Raw genomic sequence first — 25,449 nt, forward strand, 5'->3', positions numbered from 1 at the left:
GCATTATCTCTTATCTTAGTGAATGTGGAAAAGCTGTGCTGACTTCCATCATCCAATCATTTACAAGCAAAAGATACAATTTTTGTTTATTTTTTTATTTTTTTTATATATATATATATATTTCCTTGCACATGGTGGGGTATTTTTTCAAAGTGAATTCTCATCACATTCACTAATCAAAGGCAAAACCCTTTTCAAATTATTTTGCAAATTGAACAACCTGTTTGCCTTTAGTAAATCAAATCCATATTCTCTAATAAAAGAAAACAATAGTCTAATGGCCAATCTTTTTTATTTTTAAAAGTGGGCCCAAATTGGCAGGTGAGGTCAGGAGTCCCTGTAAAGACATTTCTATCAAAATCCTATGATGACAATCAAATGATTATATGCTGTCTAGCAACCTTTCATTAAAGGCATGAAAGGCATATGTATAAACTGATAAACCTACTGTATGTCCATAGGGGCACACGTTTCTACATTTTAATTGCATGTATTTCACTTTGAAATGGGCACTGAGATGTATTGAGAATTATCAATAGTAGTAGCAATAGTAGTTGTGTCTTCATGAAGCAGGGGAAGAGCTTTACTATTTCATATCAATAGGTACTTAAATTAAAAGAGAAGTATGGCCAAAGCTTTTTTTATTATACCTTTCTTCTGGGTCATAGGAGTGCACTAACTTTTGCACTGTGACCAAGAATCAGCCAACAGAAGGCTTTAGCATCACATCTCCTTTTTTGAGTCCTAAGTAACTAAGCACTGCAAACTGCAGAGGGAATCACAGAAATATTGTTAGAATGATATAGCAGATGATTCAAAAAATTGAGATGAGGATGGGAGTTTAAATCAAAGCTCCAAACGATAATGTAACAGAGGGTATGTCCCGAGATCCTCACATCAATGCAGACGCGCTTGTGGTGAAGTCAGTGGCAGTCTCAGCCTGGTCCCCCGTCAGGCGACGGGTGGAGGGGCATGGTCTGGCAGGAGTCCTGGTTGTGACTGCCATTCACTTTACCACAAGCGCAGACCGCATTGATGTGCGGCTCTTGGGACATACCCTCTGTAACATTATCGCTTGGAGCCGAGACAAGTTCCTCCCCTGGCCAGCACTCACAGCAGTGAGTACAGCCTGATCACAGTTTGAGTCAAGATTTCAAAGTGAATTACATAATTCTTTTTTCTTCCATGTTAAATCCCAACTCAAAAAAGTGGGTTAAATGCACATTACTTCTATGGGATGTTGGCTAAGATGTAATACTTACCATACTCTTTGCTCCTGTGGGCTCTGGCTTTCTTTTCCCCTTCAGTAGAGATGGGCCGAAAAAAAACCCTGTTTGGTTCGCAGCAGAACTCCTGAACAGGTGAAAAGTTCTAATCTGAACCCCATTAAAGTTTATGGGAGTTGAACAGGAAAAATCAAAAGTGCCATTTTGAAGGCTTGTATGCAAGTAATGGCCATAACAAGGGTACGGGGCTCTGGGTACTGTCCTGGGGGATATATATCAATGCAACAATTGTTTTTTTTCCAGGAGCAGTGATTTTAATGATGCTTAACCACTTGCAGACTGGACCATTTTGCTGGTCAAAGACCAGACCACTTTTTGCGATTCGGCACTGTGTCGCTTTAACTGACAATTGCGCGGTCGTGCGACGTGGCTCCCAAACGAAATTGACGTCCTTTTTTTCCCACAAATAGAGCTTTCTTTTGGTGGTATTTGATCACCCCTGCGGTTTTTATTTTTTGCGCTATAAACAAAAATAGAGCGACAATTTTTAAAAAAAAAACGCATTATTTTTTACTTTTTGTTATAATAAATATCCCCAAAAATATATAAAAAAACATTTTTTTCCCTCAGTTTAGGCCGATACGTATTCTTCTACATATTTTTGGTAAAAAAAATCGCAATAAGCGATTATTGATTGGTTTGCGCAAAAGTTATAGCGTTTACAAAATAGGGATAGTTTTATAGCATTTTTATTAATCATTTTTTATTATTATTTTTTTTACTAGTAATGGCGGCGATCAGCGATTTTTATTGTGACTGCGACATTGTGGGGGACCCATCGGACATTTTTGACACATTTTTGGGACCATTGTCATTTATACAGTAATCACTGCTATATAAATGCAGTGATTCCTGTGTAAATGACACTGGCAGTGAAGGGGTTAACCAGGGGGTGGCAGTGTAGGGTTTAAGTGTTCCTAGGGGTGTGTTACTAACTGTGGGGGGGTTGGGCTTTCATTTAGTGAACACTGATCTCTGCTCCAATCACATGGAGCAGAGATCAGCGTCACTAGTTGCTAGGCAGAATGGAGAAATGCTGTTTACACGGCATTTCCTCCATTCGGCCGCTCCGTGAGACGATCGCGGGGATGCCCGTGGCGATCGAGTCTTAGGGTCCCGCGCCCGGACTCACGGGGGTCCCGACCAGCGCGGGAGCACACCGCCGGCGGCGCGCTCCCGATGGCAGGGCGGCATTGAATATTGGACGTACCTGTACGCCAATATGCCTGCCCGTGCCATTCTGTCGACGTACATCGTCGTGCGCTGGTCGGGAAGTGGTTAAAGTGCAATAATATAAATGAAAAATTCCTTTAACCACTTAACAACCGGCCCATAGCCGAATGACGGCTACAGGGTGGTTGTTTAACTCTGGGAGGCCGTCATATGACGTCCTCCCAGAATTCTACTCTTGCGTGCCCCCTGGGGCGTGCACTCGAGAGCATCCATGACCGCTGGGTCCACAGGACCCGGCGCATCACGGATCACGGTAAACCACGTTTACCACGTGATCGCTCCGTCAAATGTTATGACGCCGGTTCCTCCCTCCCCCTCTCTGTACTGATCGGTACAGCAGAGGGGGAACAGATCGGTGTCAGCAGCACTGTGGGCTGCATCTGCAGTGCCCACATCGCTGCTCACCGAAAATTAACCCCTCAATTCCCTGCAATACTCTGCAATACCCTGCCATTACTCTGCAATACTCTGCAATACCCTGCAATACTCTGCAATACCCTGCAATACTCTGCATTACTCTGCAATACTCTGCAATACTCTGCATTACTCTGCAACACTCTGCAATACTCTGCATTACCCTGCAACACTCTGCAACACTCTGCAACACTCTGCAACACTGTAATGCTTTGCAACACCCGCCAATACCCTGCAACACCCGCCAATACCCTGAAGCACTCTGCAACACCCGCCAATACCCTGCAACACTGCAATGCTGTGCAACACCCGCCAATACCCTGCAACACTCTGCAACACCCCCCAATACCCTGCAACACTCTGCAATCCTCTGCAACACCTACCAATACCCTGCAAAACTCTGCAATGCTCTGCAACACCCGCCAATATCCTGCAACACTCTGCAATGCTCTGCAACACCCGCCAATACCCTGCAACACTCTGCAATGCTCTGCAACACCCGCCAATACCCTGCAACACTCTGCAATGCTCTGCAACACTGCCAATATCCTGCAATGCTCTGCAATGCAATACTCTGCAACGCCATACTCTGAGATACCCAGCCATACTCGGAGATACCCAGCCATACCCAGCCATAGTCGGTGATACCCTGCAATACCCAGCCATAGACATCCCCCCCTCCCGCCGCCCTCCGGTGCTTCTACCGACTCGCCAATACGATCAAAGCCAGAATCTTTTTTTTTTTTCAGGCTTCCCAGCTTAGAGGTGAGATGCGGGGTCTTATTGACCCCATATCTCACTGTAAAGAGGACCTGCCATGCCATATTCCTATTACAAGGGATGTTTACATTCCTTGTAATAGGAATAAAAGTGATCAAAAATATTATTTTTGTGGAAAAAAATGTCAAACTAAAATGAATAAAGTAAAATGAACAATATTTTTTTTTTTTTAAAGCGCCCCTGTCCCCATGTGCTTGCATGCAGAAGCGAACGCATACGTAAGTCCCGCCCACATATGAAAACGGTGTTCAAACCACACATGTGAGGTATCGCTGCGAACGTTAGAGCGAGAGCAATAATTCTAGCCCTAGACCTCCTCTGTAACTCAAAACATATAACCAGTAAAAAAAAAAAAAAAATTGTCGCCTATGGGGATTTTTAAGTAGCGACGTTTGGCGCCATTCCACGAGCGTGTGCAATTTTGAAGAGTGAGATGTTAGGTATCTATTTACTCAGCGTAACTTCATCTTTCACATTATGCAAAAATTGGGCTAACTTTACTTTGTTTGTTTTTTTTAAGCACAAAACTGATTTTTTTCCAAAAAAAAGCATTCGAAAAATTGCTGCGCAAATACCGTGCGAGATTGAAACGACCACCATTGTATTCTCCAGGGTCTTTGCTGAAAAAACATATATAATGTTTTGGGACTCTATGTAATTTTCTATCAAATAAATGATGATTTTTACATGTAGGAGAGAAATTTCAGAATTGTCCTGGGTGCTCCAGAACGCCTGATGGCGCTCCCTGCATGTTGGGCCTCTGTATGTGGCCACACTGTGTAAAAGTCTCACACATGTGGTATCACCGTACTCGGGAGTAATAGCAGAATGTGTTTTGGGGTATAATTTGTGGTATGCATATGCTGTGTGTGAGAAATAAACTGATAATGTGACAATTTAGTGAAAAAAAAAAAAGTTAAAAAATCTTGATTTTTGCAAAGAACTTCAAAAAACTCATCATGCCTCTTACTAAATACTTTGAAATGTCTTCTTTCCAAAAAGGGGTCATTTGGGCGATATTTGTACTTTTCTGGCATGTTAGGGTCTCAAGAATTGAAATAGGTCATCAGTCCTTTAGGTGTGATACATTTTTAGATATTGGCACCATAGCTTGTGGACTCTATAACTTTCACAAAGACCAAATAATATCCACCAATTTGTACTTATTTTTACCAAAGATATGTAGTAGTATAAATTTTGGCCAAAATTTATGAAGAAAAAATTACTAATCTGCTAAATTTTATAACAGAAACAAAGAAAAATTTATTTTTTACAGAATTTTCTGTATTTTTTCTTTTATAGCACAAAAAATAAAAAAAACGAGCGGTGATTAAATACCACCAAAAGAAAGCTCCATTTGTATGAAAAAAAGGACAAAAATTTCATATAGGTCCAGTGTTACATGACTGAGTAATTGTCATTCAAAATGTGAAAGCACCGAAAGCTGAAAATTGGTCTGTTTATTAAGGGTGTTTAAGTGCCCAGTGGTCAAGTGGTTAAATATAGTGCCTGGGTGTCCCCTTAGTCTACCTGTAAAGTGGTGCCTCTGTAGCATATATAGAACATGCTGCAGCAAAAAGTACATTTCTAAAGCAAAAAAAGAGTCAAATCCCATTTAAAATGACTTGTGGTTGCAATTGCTGGAACCTGGCTATTGATAAAATAAAGAAAAAAATAGCGGGGGTTCCCCTCACTCCATACCAGACCCTTATATGGCTCGCTCCTTAACAACCAGCTTATACTGTGCAGCGCTCAGTGCATTGCAGGGCCTTCAGCAGGGTGAACACTGGCCAAACACCCTGAAAATGTGGATGCTGGAGGAATAATGTTGGACAGCCAGTGTTCGGCCTGAACTCATGTTCGGGTCGAACCATTCAATTAACACTACCCTTCAGGTTGTGGGTGATCCTTTGCTGTCCTCACATACAAGGAAATTCCCAAAGAATTGCTGAGTACAAAGCTTTTTTGAATAAGGAATGAATAAGGCTATGGTAGTTTCGTAAACAAAATGAATTCACACTGATTGTGTTGCATGTTCCAGTAATGTAAATAACTGTTTGAAGCTGGTAAGGACCACAGAGACATGAAGTATATATATGGTGGGGGTCATTGATGTCATTGTGGCTGTTCTAAGAAAGACCTAGTCCTTTCATATTTGAGTATCATTTTATTGTTCATAATAAAATAGACTTTCAAATAAAATTATATATATTTTTTCAGAAACCCCAACTTTCCAAAAATGCAGGAACACGACTGCACCTGCTGCCAGGCAACCAAAACTACGCCCATGAACATCCAACTGGAATGTAATAATGGAAGGAAGATTGGCTATACCTACACTGATATCCTAAAATGCTCCTGTAGGAACGCAGCCTGTATGTTCACAGAATGAATCACCAATGTAAAACAAGATCCCTGATTAATGGACTTTCACTTTACCTATGCTATATTTACTGTTTAGAAAAGATCTATTTTTACTAATATAACATTACACTTTATCTCATGTTACTTACTATATTATCCTGCAGTGTCTATATAATTTGAGTGCTAGACTCTTGCTCAAGCCTCAGCAATGTTAATATGAAACCAAATGACATAGCTTTGGTTAATGAATACACTGTGACAAGAACATTACCTATATTTATAAGCATTTAATTATTTGATTTGTTTCCATAATTATCAGAATATTCTGCCCACTGGTGAGCGTATACAATCAAAAGGCTATAATGTGCATTTAATCTAATAAAAAATCATGTAGAGTGTGCACTTACAAAAACTGTCTAGGTCATCTTTCTATTTCTATCACTGTTTTTTGTCCTAAGAATTCAACAGAGATAAAAACATAAGAATATATATTTGGAAAAGAAAACATAATATTATAAAAATATTATACAGATTGAATATAAAAATATTATACAGATTGAATGCAACAGTTTTATTTATTTTTTTTAATTTACAATCTCAGTAACTTTGGTGAGGCTGGCCCTAGAAGGAGCAAATTTCCTTCCTGCGCGCATCAGTTGCAGGAAAGAATGCCACCATCAACACAGACATCGTTAATGTGGGAATCTCTCCTGCAGAGACATTGTCCTCTCCCGGCAGATTGCGGGGGAAGGTCACCTCTGCCGGGAGAAGTCAGTGATTATTACTAGCGGCTATACCAGCTACTTGCAATAATCACATGTAAAATCTGGCAGAATGGTTCAAATCTAAAAATATAATTTACAGAACAAAAATGGGTTCTGCGGAACCGGCCTAGATTCAAACCATCTAGTTTAAATAGCACTCTGTAGATGCCTTATTTTTTTAATAGATTATGATTGTCTGTGGAGGTCTATGAGAGAACCTCAGGACAAGGGGATGATGGCCTTACAAAAATACTTGGAGAGTAATGTCTAGCATACACACGGTCGCACAAAGTTGTTGGAAAATCCGATCGTTCTGAACGCGGTGACGTACAAAACGTACCATGGGACTATAAACGGGCCAGTAGCCAATAGCTTTCGTCTGGTAATTTATTCTGAGCATGCATGGCACTTTGTCCATCGGAATTGTCTACACACAATCAGAATTTAAACAATTGGATTTTGTTGGCAGAAAATTTTAGATCCTGCTCTCAAACTTTATGTGTCGGAAATTCCGAAAGAAAAAAATTTCCGACAACACGATCCAATCGCACATTTTCCGATCGGAAAGTCTGACCGTGTGTACAGGGCATAACAAGTGGGTAATCAGATAAATGAAGCATAAAGATGGGTGCTATCTATAAGTTGCACTCAGCTACTAGGGATGAGCCAAACACCCCCCCCCCCCCCCGGTTCAGTTTGCACTAGAACATGCAAACAGACAAAACATTTGTGCAAACACCGTTAAAGTCTACGGGACACGAATGTGAAAATCAAGTGTTCATTTTAAAGGCTTATATGCAAGTTATTGCCACAAAAAGTGTTTGGGGACCCGGGTAAAGTTTTTAAAACAGCCTTTTTTTTTTATCAGGTGCAGCGATTTTAATAATGCTTAAAGTGAAAGAATAGAAATGAAATGCCACAGTAAAATTTCATTTCTAAAGGAAAAAAAACATTTAAAATTGCTTGCGGCTGTAATATATTGCTGGATCCCAGCAATATACATAAAATAATAATAAAAAAACAGTGTAGGTTAACCAACCACCCCTCCCCCCCAGTCTATACCAGGACCTTCAGGTCTGGTATGGATATTAATGGGAACACCACTACAAAATAAAAAAATAAAAATGGTGTGAGAGTCCCACCCAAAATCCATACCAGGTCCTTCAGATCTGGTATGAATTTTAAGGGGAACCCCATGCCAAAATTAAGAAAAATGAAGTAAGGGTCCCCTCAAAATCCATACCAGACCCTTATCCGAGTATGCAACCTGGCAAGAAAAGTGGAGGGGAATGAGAGAGTGCCCCCCTGGTGAACCATACCAGGCCACATGCCCTAAACACATGGAGGGTGCTTTGGGATCCCCCAAAGCACCTTGTCCCCATGCTGATGGGAATAAGGGCCTCATTCCTACAACCCTTGCTTTGTGGTTGTGGGAGTCTGCGGCGGGTGGCTTATCAGAATCTGTAAGCCCCCTTTAACAAGGGGCCCCCCAGATCCAGCCCCCCATGTGAATGTGTATCAGGTACATTGTACCCCTACTCATCCACCAAAAAAATATCAAAAAAGTAAAAACATCAGAAGACAGTTTCTGACAATTCCTTTAAAAAAAAAAAGTATCCTGCAATGTCCATCCATCTTCAATCATGGCGACGACAGACCTGAAAAAAGGGAAAAAAAGAAAATGCCCCACCTCCATGGGAGTTGTCTCGCCGACTGCTGTATTTTTAGCTGTGGCAGCTCTTATATAGGCAAGGGCGGGGCCACCCGCTGATGTAACTGGATGACCCAACCCCCCCTCTAATGGCACATGACATCACTGGGTGGCCCTGCCCTTGCCTATATAACAGCTGTCACAGCCAAGAGATACCAGTCGTCGGGACGCCTCACATCGAGGCAGAGGTTTTTTGTTTTGTTTTTCTATTTTTCTGGTCCGTTGGCGCCATGAAGATGGATGGACATCACAGGACACTTTTTTCTTTTTTTAGTAAAGGACTTGTCAAAAATTGTGTAGTGTGGTTTCTACTTTCTGACACTTTTTTTGGTGAATGGGTAGGGATACAATGTGCCTGATGCACCCAATACCCATTCACATAAGGGGGGGTCATAATCTGGGGGCCCCTTTTTTAAAGGGGGCTTACATATTCCGATAAGCCACCCGCCCGCAGACCCCCACAATAACCGGACAAGGGTTGTGGGGGTAGGGACAAGGTGCTTTGGTACATTTCAGGAGGGAGAGCACTCTCCGCCCCCCCCCCCCCCCCCATTTTTCTGCGGCCTGCCAGATTGCATGCTCAAATAAAGGTCTGGCATGGATTTTAGGGGGCCCATGACATTTTTTTTTACATTTTGGTGTTTAATTACATTATCCTGTTAAACAGGTGCAGAAAAATTGGGCCTTTGGTTTTGGTGGTGCCACAAATCTGTAACCCCTCACAGGTACTCTTGTTGAGCACAGGAACAGGCCCTGCTGTTAAATATTATTTCAAAAAGTGTAATTACATGTCCCAGTTAAACATGGGCAGAAAGATTGGACCTTGGGTGGTGGTGGTGCTAAAACACTGTAAAACCTAACAGTTACTCTTGTTGGGAGCAGGAACAGGCCCTACAGTTAAATATTATTTCAAAAAGTTTAATTACATGCCCTTGTTAAACAGGGGCAGAAAAAAGTGGGCGTTAGGTAGTGGTGGTGCCCTAAACCAAAAATATTGTTAGAAGCTAGCATCATCAAGATTGTGGATTGTCTTTAAGGTATCCTAGATCCATAGCAAATTCAATCAGTTAATTCAGCATCAGGTGCTTGATAACTGCTGATCCAAGACTGATTATTTTTTTTAAATGGGAGCTTATCAACGGAATCTGTGGACAGGCGCACTCTTTGATCTATTACAAACCCTCCAGTAGAACTGAATGTGCATTCAGAAAGCACACTGGATACAGGACAGGCCAGTAGCTCGATTGCATATTGAGCAAGTTTTGGCCAGTGATCCATCCTCAAGACCCGGTAATCCAGTGGATGCTCTGTTGGAAAGGTCTCCAAGTCTGCTCTTGCCCTTAGATATCCCTGCACCATATAATGCAGACGCTGGCAATAGTTGGTTGAGCCTATCAGACCTTAGCGCTGAGGACTGAAAAATTGTTTAAAGGCATCCACTGATCTTCCTCTGACCAAATCAAGCCTCAGAAACAGTTTGTCCTGAGTACCTGGTCAAGAAATGCTGTATCACCAAATTCAGGACGTGTGCCAAACATAGGTCAAGTGTCCCTGTCGGAGGGCGGAGAGAAGGTTGGTGCCATTGTTGCATACAACCATTCCTTCCTGAAGCTGGCATGGCGTCAACCACCTCTGAGCCTGCCCCTGCAGAACTGACAGAATCTCTGCCCCAGTGTTTCTCCTGTCCTCTAGGCAGACCAACTCAAGTACAGCATGGCATCTTTTAGCCTGACTGCTTGCATAGCACTGCTAGTTCAGGGGACAATTCTGCAGGCCATAGAGGAAGAAGAAAAGGAGGGGGTGGAGCCGAGAGCTGAGGCAGAATCACCACTAGCTTTTTGGAGGCGTGGTGGCGGAACAAGCTCCAACAACACTGAACCCTGCATCCTTCCCAGCTGCCAGCAGAGTTACCAGTGCACCGTGAAGGAAAGGCATCATCCCTGCCCATGCCTGCTGGACCATGAGTCACGGTAATATGAACCTTACTGCTGACCGCCCTCTTCAACTAAGCTAAAAAATTGCCTTCCACATGACGATAGAGAGCTAGAATGGCCTTATGTGAGAAGAAATGCCATTTTTGAACCTGCTACTGTGGTACAACACATTCCACAAATTCACGAAAGGGGGCACCAGCTGAAAAGGCAGCAGTTGCAGTGCTAGAAATTTGTCCAAGCTAGCATTTAGACACTAAGCATGTGGATGGCTGGGACTGAATTTCTTTTTACGGTTCAGCAAATGGGGTAGGGAAATTTTACTGCTAAAATCAACTCGCAGTGCACTTCTAGCAGATTGGCTGGAAGTACCTGTCACACCTATTGCTATACCTTCATTCCTCTCAGTAGGGTTTGAGATGCCAGATGAGGAGCAAGCAGAAGTCTGCCTTTGTCTATGATGTGTGTCTTTCAAGTGCTGTTGCCAACAGACTGCATGGTAGGTCATCATATGTCTGGTCAAGCATGTGGTGCCCAAGCGGCTGCTGTTTTGCCCATGCTTGAATCACTTCAGACATAGGCTGCAAACAGCAACGTTGCCATCTGCTGCACACACATCAAAAAGACCCATACCAAGGAACTTTTATAAGTCAGAGGGGAGTCAGCAGCGCCCTGCACCTGCGGAACTCTGTGGTGTGATGCAAAAGGGTGGCTGCCCTTAAGCTGCCCCCTGGAGGACATCCTGCATCATTGGAGTTCTGCCTCCTCCTCCTCACTTTTCTCCTCTCTTCTGTCAAGCACCCAAGTACAGTCAATGAACAGTCAATGAACTCATCATCCCCTCCCTCCTCATCACTGGAGAAAACTTGGCAGTACGCTGCAGCTGTCCTTCTGTGGCACCCCCTCTCTCTAGGCTCACGTTACTCCCTTCCTCAACCTAAGAACCAACATTGGTGCCTTCAAATCGCTGCACATCTTCCAGCAGCATGTAAATGACACTGTGGTTAAATAATAATTCTGAGGACTCTTCCGTGCATGATGGTGGGCCTACAGATGAAGTAACTATGGACAAGTAGCCAGTGGAATAGGCCACTTTGGCAGCTGCGCTGGAAGGCAAACTACTCTGAGCCTGGGTGTCAGAGTATGAGGAGTAGTAGGACAGCTTCATTAGCCACTCCACCAATTCTTCTGCATGTTGTGGCTCAATAACATGACCAGCATCAGAAAAAAATGACAAGCGTACTACAGGGCCACCTGTAGAAGATGCCCCATGTCCACGACCACCACTGTTGACACAGATGCAGCTTGGTGGCTTTTCGGACATGAGTTTTTTTTTGTAACACTGCACTACACTGTATTATATACTGTATACACCACTTGAAATGCATTAGAAATTGTACACCACCAAATGCACTGTATATATAGGCTACACTGAATATAGTATATATAGGATACATTGAATACAGTATCTCACAAAAGTGAGTACACCCCTCACATTTTTGTAAATATTTTATTCTATCTTTTCATCTGTCAACACTGAAGAAATGACACTTTGTTACAATGTAAAGTAGTGAGCGTACAGCAGATGTATTAAAGATGGTGTTATCGCTCTCACTCTCTCATACTGGTCACTGTAAGTTCAACATGGCACCTCATGGCAAAGAACTCTGAGGATATGAAAAAAAAGATTGCTCTACATAAAGATGGCCTAGGCTATAAGAAGATTGCCAAGACCTTGAAACTGAGCTGCAGCACCACAGTGGCCAAGACCATACAGCGGTTTAACAGGACAGGTTCCACTCAGAACAGGCCTCACCATGGTATACCAAAGAAGTTGAGTGCACGTGTTCAGTGTCATATCCAGAGGTTGAAGGGGTGGGGGTCAGCCTGTCAGTACTCAGACCATACACCTCACACGGCATCAAATTGGTCTGCATGGCTGTCGTCACAGAAGGAAGCCTCTTTTAAAGATGATGCAAAAGAAAGCCTGCAAACAGTTTGCTGAAGACAAGCAGACAAAGGACAGGGATTGCTGGAACCATGTTATCATGTAGAAAAACTGCCCTGCAGCCCAGTTTCCAAAGGGAGAGGTTCATGCTTTGCTTCAGTATGTCACAGTACATGTTATCATTCATGGTTCCCTCAATGAACTGTAGCTCCCCAGTGCCGGTAGCACTTATGGAGCCCCAGACCATGACACTCCCACCACCATGTTTGACTGTAGGCAAGACACACTTGTCTTTGTACACCTCACCTGGTTGCCACCACACACACTTGATACCATCTGAACCAAATACGTTTATCTTGGTCTCATCAGACCACAGGACATGGTTCCAGGAATCCCTGGAACCATGTCCTGGAAACATGACAGGGATTGCTGGAACCATGTCCTGTGATCTGATGAGACCAAGTTAAATATATTTGGTTCAGATGGTATCAAGCGTGTGTGGTAGCAACCAGGTGAGGTGTACAAAGACAAGTGTGTCTTGCCTACAGTCAAGCATGGTGGTGGCATTGTGCTGTGTGATAAAACTGCACATTTTAGAGTGGCCTTTTATTGTGGGCAGCCTAAGGCACACCTGTGCAATAATCATGCTGTCTAATTAACATCTTGATATGCCACACCTGTGAGGTGGATGGATTGTCTCGGTTCAGCTCATAATAAATAGGGGCAAACACAAGTGTTGCGTTTATAGTTTTGCTCAGTGTATATACTAGACTATATGTATATAAACACACCGCTTGAAGTGTATTATGTACAGTACACCACCGAATGCACTGTATATATAGGCTACCCTTAATGCAGAGTATATACACACATACTAGACTAACTGTATATACAGTGGTGTGAAAAAGTGTTTGCCCCCTTCCTCATTTCCTGTTCCTTTGCATGTTTGTCACACTTAAGTGTTTCGGAACATCAAACCAATTTAAACAATAGTCAAGGACAACACAAGTAAACACAAAATGCAATTTGTAAATGAAGGTGTTTATTATTAAAGGTGAAAAAAATCCAAACCATCATGGCCCTGTGTGAAAAAGTGATTGCCCCCTAAACCTAATAACTGGTTGGGCCACCCTTAGCAGCAACAACTGCAACCAAGCGTTTGCGATAACGTGCAATGAGGCATTTACAGCGCCCTGGAGGAATTTTGGCCCACTCATCTTCGCAGAATTGTCCTAATTCAGTTACATTAGAGGGTTTTGGAGCATGAACGGCCTTTTTAAGGTCATGCCACAACATCTCAATAGGATTCAGGTCAGGACTTTGGCTAGGCCACTCCAAAGTCTTCATTTTTTTTTTCTTCAGCCATTCGGTGGTGGACTTGCTGGTGTGTTTAGGATCATTGTCCTGCTGCAGAACCCAAGTTGGTTTCAGCTTGAGTACACGAACAGATGGTCGGACATTCTCCTTCAGGATCTCTTGGTAGACAGCAGAATTCATAGTTCCTTTTATCACGGCAAGTCTTCCAGGTCCTGAAGCAGCAAAACAGCCCCAGACCATCACACTACCACCACCATATTTTACTGTTGGTATAATGTTCTTTTTATGAAATGCAGTGTTCCTTCTACGCCAGATATACTTGGACACACACCTTCCAAAGAGTTCCACTTTTGTCTTATCGGTCCACAGAATGTTGTCCCAAAAGTCTTGGGGATCATCAAGATGTGTTGTGGAGAAATTGTGACGAGCTTTGATGTTCTTTTTGCTCAGCAGTGGTTTTCTCCTTGGAACTCTGCCATGCAGGCCATTTTTGCCCAGTCTTTTCCTGATGGTGGAGGCATGAACGCTGACCTTAACTGAGGCAAGTGAGGCCTGCAGTTCCTTGGACGTTGTTGTGGGGTCTTTTGTGACCTCCTGGATGAGTCGTCGCTGCGCTCTTGGGGTAATTTTGGGCAGCCGGCCACTCCTGGGAAGGTTCACCACTGTTCCATGTCTTCGCCATTTGTGGATAATGGCTCTCACTGTGGTTCGCTGGATTCCCAAAGCTTTGGAAATGGCTTTATAACCCTTTCCAGACTGATAGATCTCAATTACTTTCTTTCTCAATTGTTCCTGAATTTCTTTGGGTCTCGGCATGATGTGTAGCTTTTAAGGATCTTCTGGTGGACCTTACTGTGTCAAGCAGCTCCTATTTAAGTGATGCCTTGATTGTGAACAGGTGTGGCAATAATCAGGCCTGGGTGTGGCTAGAGAAATTGAACTCAGGTGTGGACAACCACAGTTATAGTATGTTTTAACAAGGGGGGCAATCACTTTTTCACACAGGGCCATGATGGTTTGGATTTTTTTTCACCTTTAATAATAAACACCTTCATTTACAAATTGCATTTTGTGTTTACTTGTGTTGTCCTTGACTATTGTTTAAATTGGTTTGATGTTCCGAAACACTTAAGTGTGACAAACATGCAAAGGAACAGGAAATGAGGAAGGGGGCAAACACTTTTTCACACCACTGTATATATATATATATAAAATACACTGCCACTATATAAATAACCTGCCTGCTCAATGTAACTCAAACTATCTCGTCTCCGTCCACGCCAACAACCCTACCACTATGTAAGTAGCCTTATATAGTGTGGGGTATGGACTTAGTCCCCCTGAGCCATGATTGGCCAAAGCATGCAGGTCAGGTGCATGCTTTGGCCAATCATCACACAATGAATTATGGGGAGTTCAAATTTCCCGTGAACGCCCCATAATATTCGCTGTTTGGCAAACACCCAGTGTTTGAGGCAAACTTACGTTCGCCTTGAATATCAAGCTCATCCCTATCAGCTACAACTTATATGCTAACTGTTTGAAACATCTCTGGTGAAGTGAGAAATGGCTTCCTTTACAATACCTTTTCCTATATGCAAATACACAGATCTTGGGGCATGGCCATGTGTCTGACCTTCCTTACACCGCTATAACTGAGTCATAAGAAGCACTGCAGCTACTTTTTTTCAGCTCTGGTCTTCCCTTTATTATTGTCCCATTTTGAAGGGTAACCTTAATATTTAATATTATAGAGCATGAGATGTTATAGGACAGGCTAGAGCTAGCCACTAGGGATTTGCTTGATATTTGCATGATAGGATGCTTCTGGCCTTGAGCAGTCCCTAGTCACATTACATGCAATTCACAGTGGCATATAAGTATAACAAAAACTCTTAATAGCAAAGGAAATTACAGATGCAATACACAATATGCACAACTCAATTATCCAAATGGAATCAATGCCTTATTTTTAAGTTAAAGTGTCTAGCTAAAACATTGCCTTAGTTTTAGGTGGAGTGGAGAAGAAACAAAACACAACAGTTTTTTACAGCTATCCAAAGCAAAGAAATAAAAAAGCTTTTTTTAACTTTAGAACCACTGTCAGATTTTCATTTTTGTCTGCAGTCCTGTTGCAGATTTTCCTCCTTTCCTGTTTGGCAAAATGTCAGTAGGACAGAAAGTGAGGGAAAATCTCTCTAACAGAGCTCTGGATAAGGCCCCTTTCACACAAGCAAACCGCTCAGGCCTGCCTGACGATTTTTCAGGCAGACCTGATCAGGTGGTCCATGTATCCTTATGGACAGGTGGATTTAAACAGATCTGTGTCTGTTTACAGCAACCTAACTCCAATCCGATCCAGTCCTCTAAAAGAAGAAAAAATGAAAGGGGATATGTCCCCCTCTGTCCAGATTGGAGGGCAGTCGGGTGTAAACGGACAGCTGGTCCATTTACACCTGGCCACCCATAGAGCAGGATGGGCTTTGTCCATTTCCACTAGGCATAAAAACAGAGTGGACAAAGACCTGTGATCTGTCTGCTCTGATCAGCAGCAGATCAACAAACAAATTCCCTTCTGAGAAAATTGGATTCCACCCCATGTGAAAGGGGCCTAACAGTAAGAAATAGATAGGAGTCTCATTCTATCCAAAACAAAAAAAAAAAAGTTTTTTGCCTTGACATATACTTCAACTCATTAATTTTTAATTACCGCTAATCTATCAAATTTAGGTCCAGAAAAAAAACAGAAAATGTTTCTACTGTCCTTTTCGTTTTTTTGTTTTTTTTTCTGGACCTTGACGGACTCAGAGGTAGACAGATGTAAATGGACAAAAGTCCATTTACATCCACCTGCCCATAGAGCTGCAAGGAGATTATGATTAGGTCTGCCTGTAAAACTGATAGATGGAACTGAGTGGAAACCCCATGTGAAAGGAACCTAAGAAAAAGGGAAGGAAGATTTACTCAGAAACAATTTACTTGAAGGTAAATAAAAATATATGCCACTGGGATAGAGAACCAAAAACATACATAAGGCATGACCCAACAAATACCATCACCAAGAAAGCTGAAAATAGCACAAAACCAATGATACAGGGTAACCACATATACAGATTATGTATTTGAGATTGCAGTACAAGGAATAGTTGCCAAAGACAACAGCAGATACAAGGATGGACAGAAATCCAAATCTACTACATCAGTGGTACCAAGGAGTGCATTGGCGTAAGTACCGAAAGCTGGAATACAGAAAAAGAAGAGGTTACTGAAAGTGAAAACAGCAAAGGTGGTAAAATATAGTGATGGGCCAAACACCCCAGGTTTGGTTCGACACCAGAACTCCCAAACATGGAAAAAGTTTGGACCTGAACCCAGAACCTTGGACCCGAACTCAAAAAAAAAATCAAAAGTCCCCATTTCTAAGGCTTATATGCAAGTTCTTGGTCATAATAAGGGTAGTAGTTCCAATGTAAGGACCCGGGTACTGCCTTGGGGGACATGTATCAATGTATTTTTTTTTTTTTTAAAGTAGTGATTTTAGTGATGTTTAAAGTGAAACAATAATGAAAAATTCCTTTAAATATGTTATCTAGAGCTGTACCGAACACCCCCCCTGTTTGGTTCGCAGCACAACTCCCAAACAGTTTGTGTGGACATTGCTCCTCCACCACTCTTGCCCATTGAAACCAATGGGCAGCGTGGCTATACCACTGGCAAAGTGCTGCTGCAGCAATGCTTTGCCAGTGGTTTTAACCCTTTCTTGGCTGGTTTTAACCCTTTCTCAGCTGCTAGTGGGGGTAAAATTGCCCCAATAGCGGCCGAATAGCACTGCAAAATTTACGGTAAAGCACCACTAAAATTAGTGGAGCTTTATCGCCCATGCACCCACCGCCCCAGTGTGAAAGGGGCCTAAGTAAAAAGTGAAATTATGTGCAGCACTCAAAACATTCAAATACATATGTATACAAACTAATGTACACTGTACAGTGACCACAAAAACGAATAATAATTAAAATGAGATGTGAAATTCACACCCAAACTAAAGTCCATGTGCCATCATCCCTGGTCATAGCCCCGCCCCTCCAAGGGGGAACACAACTCCGCCGCTAGGCATCCGGGGTCTTGTAGGCTTCACCGCATTCAGCGCACATGCGTAGCATTACTTTTCTGTCCGCTCTCACTCGGCGTACACGTCATGACGCTGATTGAGTGGGGGATAAATAAGACGCCCACATTGCTAGCCTGTGTTGGCTCTGCGAGGACGCTGTTATTTTGTGACTGGATGAATCAGATCAGTAGAGGGACTTAGCACGGGTCGATCCACACCATCCATGCTTTTCCCTGTGTTTGATGTAACTGATTTTTTGATGTATTTTACACTTTTATTTGTTAGGATTTGCCCAGTTCGATACAGCGCTTTGTGGCATACCCTACACTTTGGTAAGCTTTTCAGCTGCACAGTGTGCTACACTGATTCTGGCAGGCGCATATACACCCTCAACCTCTATAGGGATCGGGTAAGCCCATTTGGAGTACTAAAACAATGTAAAACATAATGCTATATATTTTTTTAAAACAAAGGCAAGGATTTTGCCTTGTCCTACAGTTTAACTTTTATAATGGGACCCTGTTTTGATCGGTACACTAAGGTTGGCTAATGCCATTACCCTCGGGGTTTCACTGTTTCCAGCAGCGATGCCTTACTTCATGAACAAATCCACCAAAGCATTCTAATTGAGGGTATGTATCCAAATACATCAAAACTTCTTTCAATATATTTTAGCCTTTCTTTAGCCCCATGTTGGGTTCTATAGGACCCTTAATATTTAAAGAGGAAGTAAACCCCGATGAATTTACTTCCTCTTTCATTCCCTGCAAAGGCAAAGCATAATGGACTACTATGCATCGCATAGTAGCCCATTATGTGTCACTTACCTGACACAGGAGCCAGCGAAGTCCCCGCTGTCCCCTGTAGTCCGGAGCATCCATCTTTTCGGTGGGGTCTCGCAGCTCCGCCGCTGTCATTCGGCAAAGCCGCGATGACGTCACTCCCACGCATGCGCACGGGAGCCGACACGCGCGGCAGCTCCGTTGTTGGAAATGCCACGCTCAGTGCGCCTGCGCGCCGCTGTCTACGGCGCATGCGCCGTAGACAGCGGTGCCTGTCTTCGGGTAAATATCTCCTAAACCATATAGGTTTAGGAGATATTTCTTGGACCTACAGGTAAGCCTTAATCTAGGCTTACCTGTAGGTCAAAGTGGTTTGTAAGGGTTTACAACCACTTTAAGGGGCCAGTGGGTAATCGTCCATTTTATCTGTCCCCTGCAGTCACTTGTTGGCGATATCTACGATCGGTCTGCTCTTATTTCAGGAAAATTCCCCCAATTGGTTGTTGTGGTGGGGTATAGGCAAGGGGTAGGTATCTTTTCATATATGATTTTATTTTTCTCTCTTTAGAAATTGGTGTTTGTTATCTATGAGGGGGTCGCGGCTGCATCATACTTTCAGCTCCATTTTTACAGTTTTGTCATTTTCTTCTGTTATGTCTATAGTGTATCTTGTCGAAACCTCTTGGTGTTGAATACTGGCTCCCCTGAAGAAGCCTTTGCAAAGGTGAAACATGTTGGGATACTTTCAAACTAGCCAATACAACTTCAACCAAGTAGAATGATTAGACATGAATTTTTAAGTTATAAATTAATCAATGTGGTTTGTGTGTCATTTCGATTACTTAAAAAAAAAAAAAAGTTGCATTTAATAAACAAAATATTTTTCTTCTTTTAATACATGTTAAATTATTTCTTTCTCTCTCCCCTTATAAACGGTGTTAAAATTTATAAAAAAATAAAAATCTCTATCTCATTTTGCTAGCTTAAACTGTTAGGCACCGCAATAATCTCCCCTTCTCTACCTCCATTTTTCCAATGTGTTCACTAACTCTCACTGAAAAGGCCCGAATGGTTCTGCCCACATACTGCTTGCCACATGGGCACGTGTGTAAATAAACCACATTTTTTGTGGCACATGTACAGAAGTGTTTAATACCATATAGACGGTTGGTAATGACTGATTTATATTGTAGAGTCCTATATGGCCCTCGTGTGTTGTGAATACATACATTCAGGGCTGCTGATAGGCCAGTACAACTGGCTCTGTTGTACCGGGCCAGACAGCAGGGGGACCCGGGCAAGGTGAGCAGAAAAATAATTAATATAATAAGCCACAGCCGATCAGAGCCCATCCGACTCAACTACCAACTAAATAGCGCCCACCACCACCCATTATTTTTTAAGTTTTTTTTTTTTTTTTTTGCAGATAGCTATCTGCAGACTAAGTGGCGGCAGGGGAGGGACTATTTCCTCTATTTCAGGCGTGGAAGAATGCCTCTTCCGCACCCGCTCCTCATGCTGGCTGTGGCTCAAGTCCCAGCCAGTGCGTCCTCTATCGTGCCCTCCACCTGGTGCCGCAGAGTGATTCCTTACCCTCCTCATGAGATAAGTGTCAGTGAGGCGAGCGGCGGTGGCAGAAGACAAAAAAGAAGTAGCTGCAGTCTGAATGGAATCATTTGTGGACACTCCAGTCCAGGCAGCAGCAGGATCACGGAAGAAGTGCCTCGTGGGGCTCAGCTAGCAGTTACACAGGTGTGTGCTTGCTTGGGGGGGGGGGTCAAGATCTACTACTGATGCAGAAGCATATATACATTATGGTATTGGCAACATGGGTGCCACCCATGCCACCAATGCCATATTTTGCTGCAGACTGTGCCACCCATGACACTAATGTCATAACTGCTGCCAATGGCATTATGCCATTGGCGGCATGGGTGGAAATATCTGCAGCACAATATGGCATTGGCGGCATGGGTGACGCTGTCAGCAAGTAGCACATGTGTTATGCCATAAGTGTCATGGCTGGCACTGTCTGCAGCACATTACGGCATTAGCGGCATGAGTGGCACTGTCTGTCGGTAGCACATGCATTATGGCCCATAACACATGTGCTGCCTGTAGAGACAGTACCTCCCATGCCGCCAATGCCGTAAAAGTGCTACAGACAGTGTCACCCATGCCTTAATGTGCTGCAGACAGTGCCACCCGTGCTGCCAATGCTTTGTTTCAAGGTGGGGTCTGGAGAGGGGCCAGGGGTGGGGCTGAAGGAGAGAGCAGGGGTGGAGCTGAAGGGGGCCCTGTCAGGTAGGCTGTACGGGGCCCCATGATTTCTATCAGCGGCCCTGCATACATTGCACTTCTTACATGGAAAGTAGCCAACCAAATTGTGGAAAAAAGACTAATTGGGAGGGGTTTATGATGTTAGGTGCAATTTTACTCTGTAAAGATGGAAACTTCCTGTATATTACCCTAGGCTGGTCCAGGAGTAGGGGACCCAGAATTGTGTCTTTTTTCAGAACGTCCCAGTGTTTAAGAATAATTGATTTAATATGCACATGCTGAGTAGAAAATGAAGGGATCAGCGACCACTTAAAGGTTCATCAAACTTTTCATTAAACTCAGAACAAGGTTTCTCTCTCAGCAGAGAGTTTCTCTCCATCTCTAATGCTCTCTGTAGTTCACCCTCTACTTCACTTTGATTATATCCCTTATCCAGGGCTCGAATCCTGCAGGAACGCATGGGAATAGCGTTCCTGTACTATTTCCACAGCGGGTACGCCGTTCCCATTAGCCGCCTGAGGGCTGAGGCTATACAGTGCGTAGTCCGCCGCCGCGCCTCGGCCGCCCGAGTGACTGGTTGCTAGGCAGGGGCCGCTCCGCGTCTAGCAACCGGTCACATTACGTAGGCCGTACACGTGGGCACGCACTGGCACAAGTCAGTGGGCAGTGTGACACACACTGCACGCCTGCTTGGATCCGGACTGTCCCCTCCCTCCCCTCTAGCCAGTGCCAGACAGTCCTGGCCTCCTGGGGCCACAGCCACTGCACTGCTTCCAGTTTACTTCTCCCCCGAGAACAGAAGGGAAGAGGATACCAGGTTAGTCACTAGTGTGTAAGTTGCACTCTGCCAATACTCTGCCAATACATACTCTGCAATACCCTGCCAATACTCTGCAATACTCTGCCAATACATACTCTGCAATACCCTGCCAATACTCTGCAATACTCTGCCAATACATACTCTGCAATACCCTGCCAATACTCTGCAATACTCTGCCAATACTCTGCAATACATACCCTGCCAATACTCTGCCAATACTCTGCAATACATACTCTGCAATACCCTGCCAATACTCTGCAATACTCTGCCAATACATACTCTGCAATACCCTGCCAATACTCTGCAATACTCTGCCAATACTCTGCAATACATACCCTGCCAATACTCTGCCAATACTCTGCAATACATACTCTGCAATACCCTGCCAATACTCTGCCAATACATACCCTGACAATACTCTGCAATACCCTGCCAATACCCTGCCAATACCCTGCCATACTCTGCAATACTTTGCAATACTCTGCAATACTCTGCCAATACATACTCTGCAATACCCTGCCAATACTCTGCAATACTCTGCCAATACTCTGCAATACATACCCTGCCAATACTCTGCAATACATACCCTGCCAATACTCTGCAATACTCTGCCAATACTCTGCAATACATACTCTACAATACCCTGCCAATACTCTGCAATACTCTGCAATACCCTGCCAATACTCTGCAATACCCTGCAATACCCTGCAATACCCTGCAATACTCTGCCATACTCTGCCATACCCTGCCATACTCTGCAATACCCTGCCAATACTCTGCAATACATACTCTGCAATACCCTGTCAACACTCTGCAATACCCTGCAATACCCTGCAATACTCTGCAATACCCTGCAATACTCTGCAATACTCTGCAATACTCTGCCATTACATACTCTGCAATACTCTGCCAATACTCTGCAATACATACCCTGGCAATATTCTGCAATACATACCCTGCCAATACTCTGCCAATACTCTGCAATACATACTCTGCAATACCCTGCCAATACTCTGGCAATACATACCCTGCCAATACATACCCTGCCAATACTCTGCCAATACATACATTGCCAATACATACTCTGCAATACCCTGCCAATACTCTGCAATACTCTGCCAATACATACTCTGCAATACCCTGCCAATACTCTGCAATACTCTGCCAATACATACCCTGCAATACCCTGCCAATACTCTGCAATACTCTGCCAATACTCTGCAATACATACCCTGCCAATACTCTGCAATACTCTGCCAATACTCTGCAATACATACTCTGCAATACCCTGCCAATACTCTGCCAATACATACCCTGCCAATACTCTGCAATACCCTGCCAATACCCTGCAATACTCTGCAATACTCTGCCAATACATACTCTGCAATACCCTGCCAATACTCTGCAATACTCTGCCAATACTCTGCAATACTCTGCCAATACTCTGCAATACATACCCTGCCAATATTCTGCAATACATACCCTGCCAATACTCTGCCAATACTCTGCCAATACTCTGCAATACATACTCTGCAATACCCTGCCAATACTCTGGCAATACATACCCTGCCAATACATACCCTGCCAATACTCTGCCAATACATACCCTGCCAATACATACTCTGCAATACCCTGCCAATACTCTGCAATACTCTGCCAATACATACTCTGCAATACCCTGCCAATACTCTGCAATACTCTGCCAATACATACTCTGCAATACCCTGCCAATACTCTGCAATACTCTGCCAATACTCTGCAATACATACCCTGCCAATACTCTTCAATACTCTGCCAATACTCTGCAATACATACTCTGCAATACCCTGCCAATACTCTGCCAATACATACCCTGCCAATACTCTGCAATACCCTGCCAATACCCTGCAATACTCTGCAATACTCTGCAATACTCTGCCAATACATACTCTGCAATACCCTGCCAATACTCTGCAATACTCTGCCAATACTCTGCAATACATACCCTGCCAATACTCTGCAATACATACCCTGCCAATACTCTGCAATACTCTGCTAATACATACTCTGCAATACCCTGCCAATACTCTGCAATACTCTGCCAATACATACTCTGCAATACCCTGCCAATACTCTGCCAATACTCTGCAATACATACCCTGCCAATACTCTGCAATACTCTGCCAATACTCTGCAATACATACTCTGCAATACCCTGCCAATACTCTGCCAATACATACCCTGCCAATACTCTGCAATACCCTGCCAATACCCTGCAATACTCTGCAATACTCTGCAATACTCTGCCAATACATACTCTGCAATACCCTGCCAATACTCTGCAATACTCTGCCAATACTCTGCAATACATACCCTGCCAGAACTCTGCAATACATACCCTGCCAATACTCTGCAATACCATTGCCACGCCTTTCTGTTGAAGGAAAAAATGGTTATTAAACCAAGAATAATTGTGTTGAGTAGCAAACTCTAACAACAAATGCTGAACAGCTTCAATTCCCAACTTATGTCATATGCAAGTATACAAGGAGGCTATATAAGCAGTGGTCATGATCCCCCCCCCCCCCCCTGTACATCAACGTGTTCCAACAGTCTAATGATTTCACCCGTATCCTTCAAGTAAGAAGGTGTACATTTGACCAGTGGCTGGAGAACAAAGTCTATATAACGCCCTAAATGTAAGTTAATCGAATCGATGCTACTCACGATGGGGCATCCAGGGGGATGTGTAGAATCCTTATGGATTTTTGGTAGATAATACATGGTTGGGATCCTAGGGGCTATAGAAACTAAAAATGCCTTTTCTTTCTTGTGCAGAGCGAACCCTTTATCCACCAGGGCCACAAGACTTTTGTTGTAACAACTGGTGGGATTTTGGGGTAATTTTTAGTCATGATCACTCCAAATTATGCGCATTTCTTTCTGATAGTCCTCTTTGTCTAAAACGACTATGCCACCGCCTTTATCGAGAGAATGACATAATCTTTTCTGTCGCAAAGGGATTTGAGTCCTGCGTTTAACAAAGGCTGATTATATACCTTTTTTGGGGGTAATTTCTCTAGGTCTTTAAGAACTAAATCTCTAAAGATGGAAATGGCCGGAGCTGTTTGTGTTGGAGGGTTAAACAGAGATGGGTTTGACAAACCGGAATGGATTTCTGAAAGGATTGGTGATTAAATAGCATTGAATATACATATTCCTAAATGTCCCAAACTTGTCCAATCTTTTAGGGGGGGGCAAATTTGAGACCCTTATCAAGAATTTTTTTTTCTTCTCTACTTAATTATTTAGTACTGAGATTGAACACGCCCTGTGCAGCTCTTTCTTTTTCCATTGTATTCTCCACCCTCCTCTCGAACCTCTCTTAGGTCTGGACCTCTATTTCTTACCTGTTGGGACTCGTGAAAAACCTGGCCACCCAGACTCAAAGGGCCTGGTAAGGATTGCCACGCCATTTGTTTTTCACATTTTTGTATTGTTGGCAATGTTTTTTTCTATTCAGCTGTCAGTGCGGAAACCTGCTGACAGCTGATGACTCATCCGTTGTTAAGGATGCGGCGGCCAGCTTTCCAGACTGCTCCTTAACAACCAGCTATTCAGTATGCTCTGTGCTTTGATTGGGCAAAGAAGACTTACACCTGACCAAGTGCATTGCTTTAGCCAATCAGAGCCCTAGAATAGAATGTGCAGCACGCAGTGCATTGTGGGGCA

The 25,449-nt window shown here is 43.3% G+C and overlaps 1 protein-coding gene across 3 annotated transcripts in view; it reads left to right on the forward strand.

Annotated features, from left to right (window-relative positions):
• The window catches only part of LOC143935931 (mucin-5AC-like), a 251,510-nt gene extending 244,905 nt beyond the window's left edge, over positions 1–6,605 (forward strand). For 2 of the 3 annotated variants that reach the window (XM_077460154.1, XM_077460163.1), the window contains one exon: positions 5,934–6,605. In XM_077460154.1, the coding sequence (XP_077316280.1) occupies positions 5,934–6,105 (172 nt within the window). In that variant the 3' untranslated portion in view covers positions 6,106–6,605. The remainder of the gene's footprint in view (positions 1–5,933) is intronic. The other variant, XM_077460146.1, reaches the window with a different exon arrangement.
• Positions 6,606–25,449: the final 18,844 nt, after the last annotated feature.

The sequence above is a fragment of the Lithobates pipiens genome, unplaced genomic scaffold (assembly GCF_037356315.1).
Source record: "Lithobates pipiens isolate NorthernLeopardFrog02 unplaced genomic scaffold, aLitPip1_a1.2 Scaffold_10, whole genome shotgun sequence".
NCBI lineage: Eukaryota > Metazoa > Chordata > Amphibia > Anura > Ranidae > Lithobates > Lithobates pipiens.